This window comes from Leucoraja erinacea, chromosome 17, assembly GCF_028641065.1.
Source record: "Leucoraja erinacea ecotype New England chromosome 17, Leri_hhj_1, whole genome shotgun sequence".
In the NCBI taxonomy this organism is placed as follows: domain Eukaryota; kingdom Metazoa; phylum Chordata; class Chondrichthyes; order Rajiformes; family Rajidae; genus Leucoraja; species Leucoraja erinaceus.
Window position 1 is genome coordinate 4,621,000 of NC_073393.1, and position 18,760 is coordinate 4,639,759.

General features: G+C 45.0%; 1 protein-coding gene across 1 annotated transcript in view; it reads right to left on the minus strand.

Moving 5' to 3' along the window:
- The window catches only part of brd7 (bromodomain containing 7), a 35,188-nt gene that overhangs the window by 7,204 nt on the left and 9,224 nt on the right, over positions 1-18,760 (minus strand). Inside the window, exons 6-14 of the mRNA XM_055649081.1 lie at positions 18,551-18,695; positions 15,259-15,369; positions 14,192-14,379; positions 12,438-12,579; positions 11,083-11,158; positions 8,325-8,432; positions 6,467-6,602; positions 3,290-3,401; positions 2,034-2,090 (exon numbers count right to left, since the gene is read on the minus strand). Coding sequence (XP_055505056.1) covers positions 2,034-2,090; positions 3,290-3,401; positions 6,467-6,602; positions 8,325-8,432; positions 11,083-11,158; positions 12,438-12,579; positions 14,192-14,379; positions 15,259-15,369; positions 18,551-18,695 — 1,075 coding nt within the window. The remainder of the gene's footprint in view (positions 1-2,033; positions 2,091-3,289; positions 3,402-6,466; positions 6,603-8,324; positions 8,433-11,082; positions 11,159-12,437; positions 12,580-14,191; positions 14,380-15,258; positions 15,370-18,550; positions 18,696-18,760) is intronic.

Below are 18,760 nucleotides of genomic sequence, written 5' to 3' on the forward strand. Positions count from 1 at the left end.
GCTCCGCAACTGGAGCACCAGGTCGTTCCGGTTGGAGGCCGCTCCACGGTGCTAGGCCCCAACGACAACAGAGACCCGACAGAGAAAAGGTCGGGTCCACCGTACAGGGAAAAGATTTTAAAAGTTTCCCCACCCCGCACCCCCCCACACACCCAGTTAAAAATAAAAATTAAAAACTACATTCAAACGAGACAAAAAATAAATAAAGACAGACGGACTGCAGAGGCCGCCGCATTCCGGGAGTCGCTTTCTACAGCATAATTTCAATAAAATTGTCTTATTTTCAGGGAATGGTTCATATCAAACTGAATGATTTATAAAGTGCGCCACAGAGGCGGTAGAGTTGCTGCCTCACAGCGCCAGAGATCCGGTTTCAATCCTGATTACAGGTACTGTCTGTACAGAGTTTGTACGTTCTCCCTGAGACCAAGTGGGTTTTTCTCCAGGTGCTCCGGTTTCCTCCCATACTCCAAAAACGTACAGGTTTGTAGGTTAATTGGCTTCAGTAAAAATTGGAATCAGTCCCTAGTGTACAGGGTTGTCACTGACTCAGTGGACTAAAGGACCTATTTCCGCACTGTATCACTAAACTCTAAATAATTGTCACTAAAATCTTTTTGGCAAATCCTGTACTGCAATCACCTCTTTTTCATTGTTATGTGGCATTGAGTTGAATTGGAACTAAACTTTGAGCCCTTTCTTCCTGCGTCCGTCCCACTCTCCCTTGAGAGTTCTACAAAAATCTGAATCCCAATCCCGTAAAGTTAAATTGTGGAAGCGTTCATTCCTGGTGCCAGCGCAGTTACAAATGTCAGCCAAGGCCGGCACACATCCGATTAAGAATATACACAGGCATCCCAGTTACCGAACTGGGAACTAGGACCATAGAATGGTAACAGCACAAGAACAGGCCCTTCGGCCCACAATGTCCATGCCGAATATGATGCAAAGATCATCTCTTACCTACCTGCCTACAATTCATCTCTCTCCATTCCCTGCATGTCCATATGTATATCTTAAATGCCACGATTGTATCTTCCTCCAACACCAAACCTGGCAGCACGTTCCAGGCACCCACTGTGTAAAAAAGTGACCCCGCACATCTCCTTTAAACTTCGCCTCTCTCACCTTGAAGCTATGTCCTCTAGTATCTGAATTTTTAATCCCGGGCAATAGGTTCTGACTTTCTACTGATTCAATAAATCAGTAAAAAAATGATCAATATGTACAGTGGGCATGTAATTCCTGGCACTAATTTCTATGCTACTCTTAAAGATCAGTCTGAAGAAACTTCTTGACCAGAAACATCACCAATTCCTTCTATCCAGAGATGCTGCCTGGCCCATTGAGTTACTCCAGCATTTTGTTTCTATCTTCGTTGTAAATCAGCATCTGCAGTTCCTTCGTCCACTTAAAGATCAGGAAACCCGTAAAACTGTCTAAATAAAAAAAAACAGAAAAAGATGCATCTTCCCACAAATAAGAAAGTTTTTTTGATGCATCCACGCAGCATTTCAAGGCGCTTTCTTGCTCTCCGTTTCACGAACTGAAAATTTGCCCAAAACATTTGATGAAACAAAAAAAAAAACCCCAATCCTGTTACAAAGATACCACTGACTAAAGGGCCTGTCCCACTGTACGAGGTAATTCAAGAGTTCTCCCGAGTTTCCCGATTCGAACTCGGAGAATTATGGTAATAGCTGTTCGTAGGTACTCGTGGCTCTCGTGGACATTTTTCACAGTGCTGAAAATATTTCACGAGTTTCCGCGTTTCCCGAGTACCTGCCGTTAGCGTTACGAGCCGCTATGGGACATCCACGACCTCCGACCTAGCCGCTACGTACATTCTACGTACTTACCACGAGTTTGATTTTTTTTTAAACTCGGGAGAGCTCTTGAATTACCTGGTACAGTGGGACAGGCCCTTAAATATCAAAGGAACTTTGCACCTTTAAGATTTAACTAGCAGGGATTTACAAGTCAATACTACACAAGAGAAAGGATGCTGTATCAGTAGATATTAAATGTAATACCTGTACGTCTTCAGAGTTTTGAAGAACAATCACTTCATCTCCATTGTTATTTGTAGCCTGCAAAGATATGGTTATAAAAAAAATTACAAAATTGACCTACAAAACACTTCAAAGTACCTCTACAGCATCAATGAATGTGAGGATTAGTTGTAAAGGTAGTAACAGACACAAATATGAATTATTCAATTATGAATCTCTATTTTTGTAGTTACAGTATACAAAGACATCTAGATGCTACCTGAGGTTATAAATGGGAGAAGTTTACAACAAATGACAGAGCACTTAATGAATCCACCTGTTTATTCAGATACAGAATCAGCAGCTTCCCAGCACTGAGGGCGAACAAGGGGTCATTAGAGGAGGAATTTAAGGAGATTAGCATTAGTAAAACTAACAATGCTGGAGAATATAATGGAACTGAAAGTGTATAAATTCCTGAGAATTAAAGGAGATAGCTATGGAATATAGTTGTCCTCTTACTAAATTTTAAAGATTGTGGAATGGTTCATAGAGACTAGGCTGCGTGAGTACTGGGACGGGCCGCCGAGAACAAAGAGGGACCCGGCTTTGTGGGGCCGCTGGGACTTTGCGTAGGGGGCCCATTGAGACCGGAGGAACCCAGCATGGGGCCCAGAAGGAACAATTAGAGGGACCAGGCGAGGTCGGGGGGGGGGGCGGGGGGGAGAGAGGGGACACAGGGAACGAATAAGGACAATCAGCGCTATAATTAATACTTTTGTAACTTTGTCGGCGGCCGAGACGCGGCTCTTAAAAATAGCGGAGTCAGGGGATATGGGGAGAAGGCAGGAACGGGGTACTGATTGGGGATGATCAGCCATGATCACATTGAATGGCGGTGCTGGCTCGAAGGGCCGAATGGCCTACTCCTGCACCTATCGTCTATTGACTCATTGCATATGCTGTGTATTTTCTGCAAAACAAATCCACTGCACCCAAAAGTATCATCATGGGCGTGGCATCTAAGATTTCAGAGAGAGTTAGAGGATTTAAGAGAGAGTTAGATAGAGCTCTAGGGGCTAGTGGAGTCAAGAGATATGGGGAGAAGGCAGGCACGGGTTATTGATAGGGGATGACCAGCAAGCTGGGATTTTTGTGGTGTTGAACTGGCAGGTTTTCGTGACTCATGGATGTCATTCTTAGTAATATCCCAAAACACTTGAATCCCTTTTATAATATTTTCTAATAACCCTGAATTTAGTGATGATGTTGAGACATCTCGCAGAATGCAGACCTACCTGCTCCATTTCCTTCAGTGCTTTAGAATGCTCCCCATTAGTCAGGGAATCCAATAAATTATCCACCATGTCCACGCTGTAGTCTTCATTACTTGCCAAAAACTGCTGAACACTGCAAACAGACACACCGTTCAGTCCTGCTAATCTTTTTGATCTGCCCTATTGTCAATTTGTCCTTCAACATCTAGACAAACACAATTAATTTGGTGAGTGCGTTCATCGATTTAAACTGCGCAGCTATTCTTCATATCGTCTTTGAAAGGAAATATTACTAGCGTTGCTGAGCAACATGCCATGATGCTGTCTGGGCTGCCACGTGACCATCTAGAGGCTAAACCATAAGACACACACCCAGGTCTGATCTCCCTGCGGTGGACCTGCCTCGACTGAGGGTGTCTTGTGATAAAAGGCCGAAACACTCAGTGACGTTGAGGTATGCAACTGAAGATGTGTCTGATTGGTAGCAAAATCACCTAATGGTCACCCCCAAGAATACCAAATGTCAATTGTAGTGAAAAATCTTAGGGATTGTAACATCCTCATCAGCAACAACGATTGGCCTCATCAGCAACAACGATGAGCTGGCCTACAGGGAGGAGGTCCAGCACTTAGCAGCATGGTGCGCTGACAACAACCTGGCCCTTAACTCCAAGAAGACCAAGGAGCTCATTGTAGACTTCAGGAAGTCCAGAGGCGGCACGCACACCCCCATCCACATTAACGGGACGGAGGTGGAACGTGTTTCTAGCTTCAGGTTCCTGGGAGTCAACATCTCCGATGACCTCTCTTGGACCCACAATACCTCTACTCTGATCAAGAAGGCTCATCAGCGTCTCTTCTTCCTGAGGAGGAGACTGAAGAAGGTCCATCTGTCTCCTCAGATCCTGCTGAACTTCTACCGCTGCACCATCGAGAGCATCCTTCCCAACTGCATCACAGTATGGTATGGCAACTGCTCTGTCTCCGACCGGAAGGCATTGCAGAGGGTGGTGAAAATTGCCCAACGCATCACCGGTTCCACGCTCCCCTCCATTGAGTCTGTCCAAAGCAAGCGCTGTCTGCGGAGGGCGCTCAGCATCGCCAAGGACTGCTCTCACCCCAACCATGGACTGTTTACCCTCCTACCATCCGGGAGGCGCTACAGGTCTCTCCGTTGCCGAACCAGCAGGTCGAGGAACAGCTTCTTTCCGGCGGCTGTCACTCTACTCAACAACGTACCTCGGTGACTGCCAATCACCCCCCCCCCCTCCGGACACTTATTATTTTTTATTCAAATCGTTTGCTATGTCGCTCTTCAAGGGAGATGCTAAATGCATTTCGTTGTCTCTGTACTGTACACTGACAATGACAATTAAAATTGAATCTGAATCTGAATCTGAATCTGATCCAGTCCTACTAATCAATCTGAACAATGCGTGTATTCTCATAGAGATACATACAGTGAGGAAACTGGTCCTTCAGCCCATCTACACAAGTCCCACCTGCCTGCGTTTCGCCCATATCCCCCTATACCCATTCTATCCATGTACCTGTCTAATTGTTTCTTAACGCTGCGATTGTTCCTGCCTCAACTACGTCCTCTGGCAGCTCGTTCCACACACCCACCATCCTGTTAAATCTTTTCCCCTTCACCATAAATCTATGTCCTCTGGTTGCATTTGGGCAGGAAGCTCTGTGCGTCTATCTGACCTATTCCTCCGATTCTTCTATTTATTAATAGATTACATACCACCTGGGTTTCCCCAGTGACAATCATGCCTTTTCTATTTAAAATACTTTAAATGACTGACTGAGAGATACAGTATGGAAGCATGTTCTTCAGCCCACCGCGTCCATCAGTTCTACATTACACCCCTTTTGCATCCACTCCCAACATATTACGGGTCATTTACAGAGGCCAATAATCCCTCTAAACCTTTGGGATGTGGATGAAGAGCAAAGCCCCCAGAGGAAACCCGCACGGTCACAGGGAGAACGTGCAAAGCCCACAAAGACAGCACCCGAGGTCGGGATAGAACCCAGGTCTCCGATGCTGTGAGGCAGCAGCTTTACCCGCTGTGCCACCCTTAAAATAGGCCTGGCAAGAAATCAGAAAGGGGCCCAGCTAGAAACAGGAGCTGCTGGAATCCTCAGACTTCCTCCATCTGAAAGAAAGGTCCTGACCCGAAATGTCATCTGTCCATTCCCTCCACTGATGCTGCCTGACCAGCTGACTACCACCAACACATTGTATTTCGTCGAAAAAACTATACATGCCAGAGTGAGGCCCAGCGCAAATTGGAGGAACAGCACCTCATATTTTGCTTAGGTAGTTTACACCCCAGCGGTATGAACAAGAGCTATCTAATATTAGATAGCCCTTGCTTTCTCCCTCCTTCCCAGCCCTCCCACAAAGCATACTGTCTCTGCCTCTTCCTTTCTTTTTCCTGCACCCCCCCCCCAAGAAGGGTCTCGACCCGAAACGTCACCTATTCCTTCTCGCCATAGATGCTGCTTCACCCGCTCAGTTTCTCCAGCATTTTTTGTACACATGACTATGGCCTCAGTTTTGGAGTTCCGAAACAATTATCATAGACATAGAAAATAGGTGCAGGAGTAGGCCATTCAGCCCTTCGAGCCTGCACCGCTATTCAATATGATCATGGCTGATCATCCAACTCAGCATCCTGTACCTGCCTTCTCTTGGTCCTAAAAGACTTCCTTCCCCCTTATCCTTGGCTGAGACATTGCTCCTGTTTTTAGTGCTTTTAATGTCTTTTAATTTTTACTGTTTTATAGTCCTTTGTTTTACGGTTTTTAATGGTTTGTAATAACTTCTTGTCCATGAGTTCTCATGTACAGCACTTTGTGGCAACTGCAGTTGTTTAAAGTGCTTTATAAATAAAGTTGTTATTATTATTATTATTATTATCCTCAAACTGTGACCTCTTGTTCTGGACTTCCCCAACATCGGGAACAATCTTCCTGCATCTAGCCTGTCCAACCCCTTAAGCATTTTGTAAGTTTCTATAAGACCCCCCCTCAATCTTCTAAATTTTAGCGAGTACAAGCGAGTAACACTTCAAAATGTTCGATGTTGTCAACTGTACTATTTTACTCTTCTTAACTAATAGATGTAAACTATCAAAACAAACACTATTGCTGTGATTCAGCTTTCTTTAAAGAAAGAAAACTCACCTGAAGGAACCAGGAAGACTTGATTCATTGCTGTACGTCGAGTAGACCAGGTCAGAATCCTCTTTGCTGAGGTTCGCACAGGTGGAATCGTAGACTGGAGCGTAGGAACTGAATGGTCCGTAGTTCAGGTAAGTCACTGCAACACCATACAATGGAAAGAAAACTACTTACTGCATGAGAGCACAAGTAAAGTTCATGAAAAACTTCAAACTCTATGTTCCAGCCACACTCGAACAACATAGATATCATAAGATAGACAAAAGGAGCTGCAGATGCTGGAAAAGATAGACAAAAGTGCTGGAGAAACTCAGTGGGTGCAGCAGCATCTATGGAGCGAAGGAAATAGGCAACGTTTCGGGCCGAAACCCGGAAGGGTTTCGGCCCGAAACGTCGCCTATTTCCTTCAGGGACTCGGGCCCCGAAACGTTGCCTATTTCCTTCGCTCCATAGATGCTGCTGCACCCGCTGAGTTTCTCCAGCATTTTTGTCTACCTTCGATTTTCCAGCATCTGCAGTTCCTTCTTAAACACATAGATGTCGTAATTTGACAGAGTTTAAGTGCAACCACCTCACATGTTTGGAAAGGGCTGCCTCAGCTAAACATCAAGGTCAGCTTTCACTTAGAAGTAAAATAGACACACAAGGAACCGCAGGTGCTGAAATCTTGAGCAGAACACAAAGTGCTGGAGGAACTCAGGGTGTCAAGGCAGCATCTGTGGAGGGAAATGGATGGGCGATGCTTCTGACCTGAAATTTGCCCGGGTCGGCACGGTGGCACAGTGGTAGAGTTGCCGCCTCATGGTGCCAGACCCGGGTTAGATCCTGACTATGTGCGCTGTCTGTGCAGAGATTGCAATTGCGTGGGTTTCCCCAGGGTGTTCCTATTCCCCCCCCCCCCCCCCCGCATGTTCCAAAGAGGTACATGGATTAGACAGGTGCATGGAATGGACAGGTTTGGAGGGATACGGACCAAACGCAGGCAGGTGGGACGACTGTAGATAGGGCATGTTGGGTGCCGAAGGGCCTGTTTCCACGCTGTATCACTCTATGACTCTACATGTAGATGTGTAGGTCGACTTTTTTCCTAAGTTGCTCCTGGTGTGTCGGATGCAGAAGTGGGATAGCATGGACTCAGCTGGCTGGAAGGGCCTGTTTTCACGCTATATCTCTAAACTGCACTACATTTCCTCCACAGACACTGCCTAACCCGCTGAGTTACTCCAGTACTTTTGCGTTCTGCTTGCTATTGGAAGCGTAATGGCAATCCCGTTTACAAATTACGTTTGGCAATCAACGCAATATTAATTCTGTGGTAGACAAAAATGCTGGAGATACTCAGCGGGTGAGGCAGCATCTATGCCTCACCCGCTGAGTTTCTCCAGCATTTTTAGACAATAGACAATAGGTGCAGGAGTAGGCCATTCGGCCCTTCGAGCCAGAACCGCCATTCAATGTGATCATGGCTGATCATCCCCAATCAGTACCCTGTTCCTGCCTTCTCCCCATATCCCCTGACTCCGCTATTTTTAAGAGCCCTATCTAGCTCTCTCTTGAAAGCATCCAGAGAACTGGCCTCCACCTCCCTCTGAGAGAATTCCACAGACTCACCACTCTGTGAGGAAAAAGTGTTTCCTCGTCTCCGTTCTAAATGGCTCACTCCTTATTCTTAAACTGCGGCCCCCTGATTCTGGACTCCCCCAACATCGGGAACATTTTGTCTACCTTCGATTTTTCCAGCATCTGCAGTTCTTTCTTAAATATTAATTCTGTGGTCAGTTGCTCTTTGTGTCTCCATTCTTAAAGATGATTCAAAGCACTGGTAAAAAACACTAACTCCAGCAACATGTGCAGCACAAACCTGGAATAACTTTATTACGTTTGTCTTCCTTAAATCCCTGGAGAGTGTTGATACCAGTCTGCAATCTACCTGTCATCATGCCGAGCTTCACCTGGCAGTAATTCACATCTGTGAAAAGATAAAGCACAATAAACACTTGATTCACAGATCGAACGCAAAACCTGAGCGCATGTCCCACGGTGGCGCAGCGTTAGAGTTGCTGCCAGAGCCAGGTTCGAATCCTGACTACGGGTGCTGTCTGTTTGTACGTTCTCCCCGTGACCTGCGTTGGTTTTCTCCGAGATCTTCGGTTTCCCCCCACACTCCAACGACGTACAGGTCTGTAGGTTAATTGGCTTGGTAAATGTAAAAATTGTCCCTAGTGGGTGTAGGATGGTGTTAATGTGCGGGGATCGCTGATCGGCGCGGACCCGGTGGGCCGAAGGGCCTGTTTCCGCGCTGTATCTCTAAGCTAAAACTAAACAACAAGACTGTTCAAATGCTCAAATAAAGTAAAATGATTATGAGCTACGATCGACAGAGCGTGGTATCACAAAGGATGTGGAAAGGATGTTTCCAGTAATGGGAGAGTCCCAGCATCAGAGTCCCAGCCTCACAATTAAAGGGCGTAGCTTTAGAATGGAGATTTATTGCACTAGAGGGTGGTGAATCAATGGAATTCATTGCCAAAGACAGCTGTGGAGGCCAAGACTTTGGGTATTTTTAAAGAGGAGAATAATAGGCGCTTGATTAGTAAGGGCGTCAAAGTTACAGCGAGAAGGCAGGAGAATGGCGTTGAGAGGGACAAATAGACCAGCCGTGATCGAACGGCGGAACAGTTGATGGGTCGAATGGTCTAATTCCGCTCCCATGACTTATTGATTCATATTTAGGCGATGCCTTTGATTACATTCAGAAAAGGAGGTCATTTGTCTATTGATTGAAGGCGCAAGAAAATGTTTTATTTTCAGTCCAGCTCATCTGAAACTTAGATCCACACAAAAAACAGGTCTCAACTGTAACCATATAACCATATAACAATTACAGCACGGAAACAGGCCATCTCGGCCCTACAAGTCCGTGCCGAACAATTATTTTCCCTTAGTCCCACCTGCCTTCACTCATACCATAACCCTCCATTCCCTTCTCATCCATATGCCTATCCAATTTATTTTTAAATGATACCAACGAACCTGCCGCCACCACTTCCACTGGAAGCTCATTCCACACCGCTACCATTCTCTGAGTAAAGAAGTTCCCCCTCATGTTACCCCTAAACTTCTGTCCCTTAATTCTGAAGTCATGTCCTCTTGTTTGAATCTTCCCTATTCTCAAAGGGAAAAGCTTGTCCACATCAACTCGGTCAATCCCTCTCATCATTTTAAAGACCTCTATCAAGTCCCCCCTTAACCTTCTGCGCTCCACAGAATAAAGACCTAACTTATTCAACCTTTCTCTGTAACTTAGTTGTTGAAACCCAGGCAACATTCTAGTAAATCTCCTCTGTACTCTCTCTATTTTGTTGACATCCTTCCTATAATTGGGCGACCAAAATTGTACACCATACTCCAGATTTGGTCTCACCAATGCCTTGTACAATTTTAACATTACATCCCAGCTTCTATACTCAATGCTCTGATTTATAAAGGCTAGCATACCAAAAGCTTTCTTTACCACCCTATCTATATGAGATTCCACCTTCAAGGAACTATGCACGGTTATACCCAGATCCCTCTGTTCAACTGCATTCTTCAATTCCCTACCATTTACCATGTACGTCCTATTTTGATTTGTCCTGCCAAGGTGTATCACCTCACGCTCTACCACTGCACTACAGTACCGGTGTTTCACAACTCCCCGTTACGCATCAACATATAATAGTCATTTGTTACAGGAAACTGATGACTATAACAAGTACAAGAATGTTCAGCTCGAGAAGGCAAAGATGCCTAATATTGGTGAGAAAGGTGCAAAAGCACACAGCAGTGGCTAGCTCGGGAATGAGCAAGTGTTTGTAAACCTGCCTGATGCGCTGGGCCTGAAGGTTGAATCCAAGGCATTGTGTACCAGCAATTAAAAATGTGTTGTATACACTTGAACTTCACATCACAAGAGGAGGTTTATAACAAGAGGAGTCGAGTATAGGAGCAAAGAGGTCCTTCTGCAGTTGTACAGGGCCCCAGTGAGACCACACCTGGAGCATTGTGTGCAGTTTTTGTCCCCTAATTTGAGGAAGGACATTCTTGCTATTGAGGGAGTGCAGTATAGGTTTACATGGTTAATTCCTGGGATGGCGGGACTGTCATATGCTGAGAGAATGAAGCAGCTGGGCTCGTGTACTCTGGAGTTTAGAAGGATGAGAGGGAATCTTATTGAAACATATAAGATTGTTAAAGGTTTGGACACGCTGGAGGCAGGAAACATGTTCAGATATGTTGGGGGAGTCCAGTTCCAGGGGCCACAGTTTAAGAATAAGGGGTAAGCCATTTAGAAAGGAGACGAGGAAATACATTTTTTCACAGAGAGTGGAGAGTCTGCCTCAGCGGGCGGTGGAGGCCAGTTCTCTGGATGCTTTCAAGAGAGAGCGGATAGGGCTCTTAAAGATAGTGGAGTCAGGGGATATGGGGCGAAGGCAGGAACGGGGTTGATCAGCCATGATCACATTGAATGGCGGTGCTGGCTCAAAGGGCTGAATGGCCTACTCCTGCACCTATTGTCTATCATCAGCAATCCCCCTACAATTGGACAGTGCGGTTACAATGTTCGGACTATATCGTACCTCCCATGTCAGGTTCCACTGGGTTAAGGATTCCCAGGGTCGTAGTCCCATCAACTTTTCTTCTCTGGAATTCAAACTGCAAATGAAGTAAATAATTTGGACAATTTTATCCGTGTGAATATTTCCCTCTCCCTCTATTATTCCTAACCAGGATGTGGTGATACGGCATCAGGCCATATTGAAAACTACTGATACATTACTCAAACATTGATGTGAATGGTAGCAACAGGAAGTTTCTTTTTCGTTTATAGAAAGGGCATAGAACAGGCCCTTCGGCCCACCGAGTCCAAACCCCAATCACACTAGTTCCATGTTATTCCACCAGGGGCGATTTACAGAGGACCAATTAGCATACAAACCCGCACGTCTTTGGGATTAGGGGGGAAAATGGAGCACCGCGAGGAGTCCCACGTGGCCGCAGGGAGGACGTGCAAATTCCACACACACACACTGCTCTGAACTGGCCCTGCTGAGTACCCCCCCCCCCCCCCCCCCACCCCCATGAACTGTCTCCCTCGCACATCGACCCAGCACAGACACATTTGCACTTTAGACCATTTTGACTGTTTTCCTGTTCTTTTTATAAATCATGTTTCTCGGGGTATCTAAATCGAAATTTTATTCGTTGTTTAAGGTATGACATCGGATGGAAGCTGCATACCAAATCTCGTTGCACACATGTGCAATGACAATAAAATATGCTATTCTATTATTAGAACAACAGCAGAGGGTGGATCGAAATTGGGTCTCGGATCGCTGTGTTCCACGCTCCCTTCCGTGAAATTCTGTCCAGAAGCAAGCTTGTCTGCGGAGGGCGCTCAGCATCGCCAAGGTACTGCTCTCACCCCAACCATGCGGGAGGCGCTACAGGTCTCTCCGTTGCCGAACCAGCCGGTCGAGGGTTTAGCTTTTTCCGGCGGCTGTCACTCTACTCAACAACGTAAGTGACTGCCAATCACACCCCACCCCCCCCCCCCCCCCCCCCCCCCCCCCCCCCCCCGGTCTTATTATTATTTGGCACTGCGTTGCTATGTGGATCCTCAAGGGAGATCCTTTTCTGGCCTGCGCAGGGCACTGCAACCACAAAGTAAGCACTGATTTCACAACCAATTCACCAGGGCCTGAACAGCATTGATCTGAAGGTATGACATCGGATGGAAGCTGCATACCAAATCTCGTTGCACACATGTGCAATGACAATAAAATATATTATTATTATTATTATTAGACAACAGCCGAGGTTTGGATCGAACCCGGGTCTCGGACGCTGTGAAGCCGCGGCTCTCTTCCGTGAAATTAAATACAGAAGAAACTTTTTTTAAAAGCACAAGTCAGTACTCGACACTCGGATTTACCTTGCCGTTTATTTTCCGCCGCGTGAGTTTTCCGGAAGATTCTTCAATAACACGGTCAACCTTCTCCAGTTCTTTGTCGATCACGGTTTTGGCACTGCTTGCTGGATCCTCCCCCGACTCCTTTTCTGGCCTGCGCAGGGCACTGCAACCACAAAGTAAGCACTGATTTCACAACCAATTCACCAGGGCCTCCACAGCATTGAAACACAGCCCCGTATTTCATTCCGCTTTAGGGTAAAAATTGAATTGCAGAACCGTTAAACTTTCAATTTAGTACATAATATATGAATGATTTTTTTTTTAAATCTTTTTTTTTTAATTCCCTGTAGCTATATAATAAATATTAAGGCCCAAACAATTATTTCGCATATGAAATCAGACGATATATTAAAGTTTAAGAACTGCAGATGCTTTAAAAATCAACGGTAGACAAAAGTGCTGGAGAAACTCAGCGGGTGAGGCAGCATCTATGGAGCGAAGGAATAGGCGACGTTTCGGGTCGAGACCCGAAACGTCGCCTATTCCTTCGCTCCATAGATGCGGCCTCACCCGCTGAGTTTCACCGATATGTTAAAGTAGTCAGTAATAAAGTCAAATCCATCATTTTATTCTGTCCCAACTGGTCTGAAGAAGGGCCTCGAAGCGAATCGTCACCCATTCCTTCTCTCCAGGGATGCTGCCTGCCCTGCTGAGTTACTCCAGCATTTTGTGTCTATTTTATTCTGCGCGTTCCTCTAACTATTCTTCAGCTGCTGAGTTAAAAGCTTCGCAGCTAGTATCTTTGCTTCACGGTTACTCAGAGTCCACTCGTACCTCATCCAAATGGGCAAGTGTGAGGTACGAAACGGGAACACTGAGGGTTCTCAGACTAATTTTACTGCATGATGTAACAATTAGGCTATTTGTATTACACACTGCATTTCATTACATTCCAATGCTTAAGGAACACTCAGGCAACTGTTATGGCCCAAGAAGCCTAAAGTGCTTATTAATACTGTATGGTCAGATTTCGCTGGCATTAATTCCTATCGAAACACTGATACAGTATTACTGGGACTAAAGGCGCAATGGAGATTTCCAGCAAAGGTACTTCCATCAAATTGCAAGACCCCTTCTCAAAATAAATCAGGAACCGTCTTAAGAAATGTTTTGGGACAAAACTGTTGAACGAGTTAAAAGCTATCATGGATGAGCCACTCCTTATTTTAAAATTCAGTAATTTTAGTTTAGTTTATATTCGAGATACATCATGGAAACAGGCCTTCGGTCCACTGAGTCCACCATCGACCAGCCATTCACACTAGTTCTATGTTATCCCCTTTGCCATCCTAGGGCAATTTACAGAGAATAATTAGTTTAGTTTACTGTCACGTGTACTGCGGTTACAAATGAAACGCTTATGTTGCGTGCTATCCAATCAGCAGAAAGACAATACATGATTCAATACAATCGAGCCGTTTAACCTGCGGACCGGCAGATCTTTGGGATGTGGGAGGAGACCGGAGCACCCGGAGAAAACCCACGTGGTCACAGGGAAGAACATGTAAACTTCACACAATGATAGCACCCGAAGTCAGAGTTGAATCCGGGTCTCTGGCGCTGTGAGGCAGTAGCTCTACCGCTGCGCCACTACGGCAACAGTACTGTACAAGTCCCTTACATTCAAACTAGGTGGATAGGGATGTTTTCCTCCATAACATATAAGGCTTTCCATACATTTTGGAGGTAACACACAGTTTTCACAACACCATTACCTTCTATCTTCATTCTTCTGATCAGCTGTTCTTGTTCCTTCATTTTTCATCGTATTCCACGTGGTATCCATGTCATCTTTCCTGTGTTCCCCACTGCCCTCTCCCGATCTCAGCTTCTCTCCGTGCTTGTGGGATTTCTCTAGATCCTGCATGAAATCTATACTGTGCTTCAGACTCTGGATCTTCTCCTGAGAAAATAACCATTCGTTACTCATCATTCGCCACCCCGAATAATTAGTGTCACAATCAATGGCCCAAAGATAAAGAATTGAAATACCAATAGGAGACTGAATTCATTCTATTTTGTGCAGGAAGGAACTGCAGATGCTGGTTTAAACCGAAGATAAACAACAAATGCTGAGGAGTAATTCAGCGGGACAGGCAGCATTTCTGGAGAGAAGGAATGGGGTGATGTTTCGGGTTGAAACTTCTTCAGTCTGAAGAAGGGTATCGACCCATAAGGTCAGCCATTCCTTCTCTCCAGAAATGCTGCCTGTCCCGCTGAATTACTCCAGAATCGTGTGTCTATCTTCATTCTATTTTGTGGTCTATTCTGGTGGTAATGTAGAATATGGTGTTTAATTTTATTCTTAGAAATTCGTACTCATATAACCATATAACAATTACAGCACGGAAACAGGCCATCTCGACCCTTCTAGTCCGTGCCGAACACATATTCTCCCCTAGTCCCATATACCTGCGCTCACACCATAACCTTCAATTCCCTTCCCGTCCATATAACTACTCAATCATAAATGTTACTTCATTCACATTCTTCCAGGCACCTTTTCCTAGTATCTAAAAATATTCACCGCATTTGCTCTGGAGGAGTCAAAGTGTAGATAACTTTGACTGGGCCTACAGCATATTCACTGGAATGTAGAAGGATGAGAGGATGTCATATAGAAACATATAACATTCTTAAGGGACTGTTTAGGCTAGATGTAGGAAAAATGTTCCCGATGTTGGGAGAGTCCAGAACCAGGGGTCAAAGTTTAAGAAAAATGCGTAAATCAAATACAGGTAGGATGCGAGATGCCACTTATTTCAATGTTCGGTCCTCTTACCTGGCTGAGAATTTTCATCCCTGAGTGTAACAACTTTCTTGCAGCTTTGTAATAAATGGTATCCGGCCTGTTATAGGTCATGGCATTTTCACACATCGTTTTAAAATCTCCCTGTAAAATAAATATTTATTACAGAATCTTGGATCTAAATATTATTATTACACCAACTACTTTATTCTGCTACCTTAGAATCATAGAAAATAGGTGCAGGAGTAGGCCCTTCGAGCCTGCACCGCCATTCAATATGATCATGGCTGATCATCCAACTCAGTATCCTGTACCTGCCTTCTCTCCGTACCCCCTAATCCCCTTAGCCACAAGGGCCACATCAGTACCAGTACTGATCAATATATTCTTGTACACATTTGATGACTTTACACAAGGTCCAGTGGAAGACAATACTATTTAATGAAGATGTAACAACATCACAAATAGCTCATAGCAACAAGTGAAGCTGGCTCCTTTTGAAGAAATGGAGTCTTCAAAAGACTGGAAGAATCTTTCTTCAGTAACTAAGAAATAAACGCCTTCTCCTCCAAATGGATATGATATAAAACAGGTTTGCAATGAACAGAATCGACAGAAATAGTAAATAAACTTCCAAACTACTCGTGTTTCAACTCTCGCTATTTGCAGACATAACCCTGGTGTTCAGAACCAGAGGTCGCGTGAATACCATTGAAGCATTGCTTATGTTTAAGATGATCATATTTTGTCAATACCACCTAACTTACCTCAGCATTGCCAATGTACGAACAATGAATTCAACATCAGACATTTGGCATAAGATACAGATTTTGTTTCAGTGATGGACTGATGAATCTTGTCACGGACAACAAAGAGGATTGTCTACATTGATCTAGCTCTGTTGTGGTATTTAGCCTGTCACTGGGTAACCAACAGATTCTGTTCTTACAGATGGCTACAGGTCAAATTTGTTCACAAGTATAAGAACCAGAGGACAAAGGTTTAAAGTGAGGGGGGAAAGATTTAATAGGAACCTGAGGAGTAATTTTTTTTTTTTTTTTTTTTTTACACAAAGGGTGGTGGATGTATGGAACGAACTGCTGGAGGAGGAAGTTGAGCAAGGTTTAAGAAATATTTAGACAGGGACATGGATAGGACAGGTTTGGAGGGATATGGGCCAAACCCAGGTAGGTGGGACAAGTATATGTCCATAGATGGGTCCCTTTACCTCCCCCCTCGACTCCGTTCAAGGACCCAAGCAATCGTTCCAGGTGCGACAGAGGTTTACCTGCATCTCTTCCAACCTCATCTATTGCGTCCGCTGCTCTAGATGTCAGCAGATCTATATCGGTGAGACCAAGCGGAGGTTGGGTGATCGTTTCGCCGACACCTCCGCTCGGTCCGGAATAACCAAGCTGACCTCCAACGTGGCTCGGGCCCAAAACCCTTCTTCCGAGACCGCTGAGTTTTTCCATGCTTTTTTTGTGTGTCCCATTGGAGGACTTGCACCCACCTTCCTGGGGGTTTGGCCCTGGTATGAACATCGAATTCTCCCAAAGTCCTTGCTGTCCTCCCTTCCTCATGCCCCCCCTGTCTCCTCCCATCCCCTAAATTCTGGCTTAAACCTTGCTCCCCACCACCCCCCTTCCTCCGATCCAGCAGGGTTTGCCCCAAAACGTTGCCTATCCTCCACCGATGCTGTGTAAAAAAAGTTCTCCAGCTTTTTTATGTAACCCCCTATAGATGGGACATGTTGGTTAGTGTGGGCAAGTTGGGCCAAGGGGCCTGCTTCCACACTGTACAACTCCAGGAGTAGGAAAAGGTGAAACTCGGCATGATGGCAATGAAACAAGTATGACTAGGGAGAGCATGCAGCTTGGAAACATACCCTTTTGTCTAATCTGTCCATGCCAGCCAGGACACACATTGACGCTAGTCCCACTTGCTTGTGTTTGGCCCCTCAGACTCCTTCCCTCAAGAAAGCAAGCCCAGCCTGCATAAACCTCCCAAAACTAAATGTTCCAATCTAGCCAATAACCTGGTGAATCTCCTCTTCATTCTTGAATCATTTTAAATATTATTATAATTCACATACAATTAAGGGTGGCACAGTGGTGCAGCAGCAGAGTTGCTGCCTCCCAGCGTCAGAGACCCAGGTTTGATCCTGACTACAGGTGCTGTCTGTACGGAGTTTGTATGTTCTCCCCATGAACTGCGTGGGTTTTCTCCGGGTGCTCCGGTTTCCTCCCACGCTCCAAAAGGTACAGGTTTGTAGGGTTAATTGGCTTTGGTAAAATAGTAAATTATCCTTAGTGTGTGTAGGATAGTGTTGGTATACAAGGCTCACTGGTCAGATGGTATCTCCAAACTAAATGAGAATTATTATATAGCGACTAACTGCTAGACAGTAGTTGCAGTGCAGCTCACCGTTAAAACCTCACCTGGATTTCCTTTGTATAGTGAGAAAAATTCATAAATATTTGAGCCATTCATCACTGAAATATAATGCTAAAGAAGACGGCTCATAAATACATCTTAGATATGCCCAAAGTGCAATTTAGGATTTCTATATTTATCTGTGGTAAATGATAGACAATAGATAATAGACAATAGGTGTAGGAGTAGGCCATTCGGCCCTTCGAGCCAACACCGCCATTCAATGTGATCATGGCTGAGCATCTCCAATCAGTACCCCATTCCTGCCTTCTCCCCATATCCCCTGACTCCACTATCTTTAAGAGCCCTAACTAGCTCTCTCTTGAAAGTATCCAGAAAACTGGCCTCCACTGCCCTCTGAGGCAGAGAATTCCACAGACTCATAACTCTGTGTGAAAAGGTGTTTCCTCATCTCTGTTCTAAATTATCTAAATCTCCGTTCTGGATATTATTTGCTTTCTTGTCTCAATCTGTTTCATAATTTAACAGTAGCTGCATCTGTGAATTCGAAAGTGGACAGATTTTTTTCCCCAATATTTAGTTTGAATCAAATTGGACAGCACGGTGGTGCAGTGCAGCGGCAGAGTTGCTGCCGTACAGCGCCAGAGCCCGTGTTCGATCCCGACTACGGGTGCTGTCCATACGGAGTTTGCACGGCTCTCCCAACGACCGTGTGTGTTTTCTCCAGGCCTACATCCCCAAAGGCGTGCGGGTTTGTAGGTTAATCAGCCCTCTGTACATTGTCCCTGGTTTGTAGGATGCAGAACTGGGATAACATAGATCAAGGTGTACAGGTTGGTCGGCTAAGACTCGGTGGGCTGAAGGACCTGTTATCACACTATATCTCTATGTTAAGCTAAATATGGAGCCAATATTTTTATGACAGTACCTTTAATTCCTCAAGGTTCTGATACTCATTTTTCTTCACCTTCTCTTTCATTGAACTGAAGTCCATTGGCTGCTTAATGATCAGTGAGTATCCAGGGGCGATAAAATCAGTAACTGGGAATGAAAAAAATGCATTGGGGTCTTTCCTGTAAGAATGCAAAGTGAGAATCTGAAAAACCTTTTATGAAACAATGCCATTGGCCCATGTACA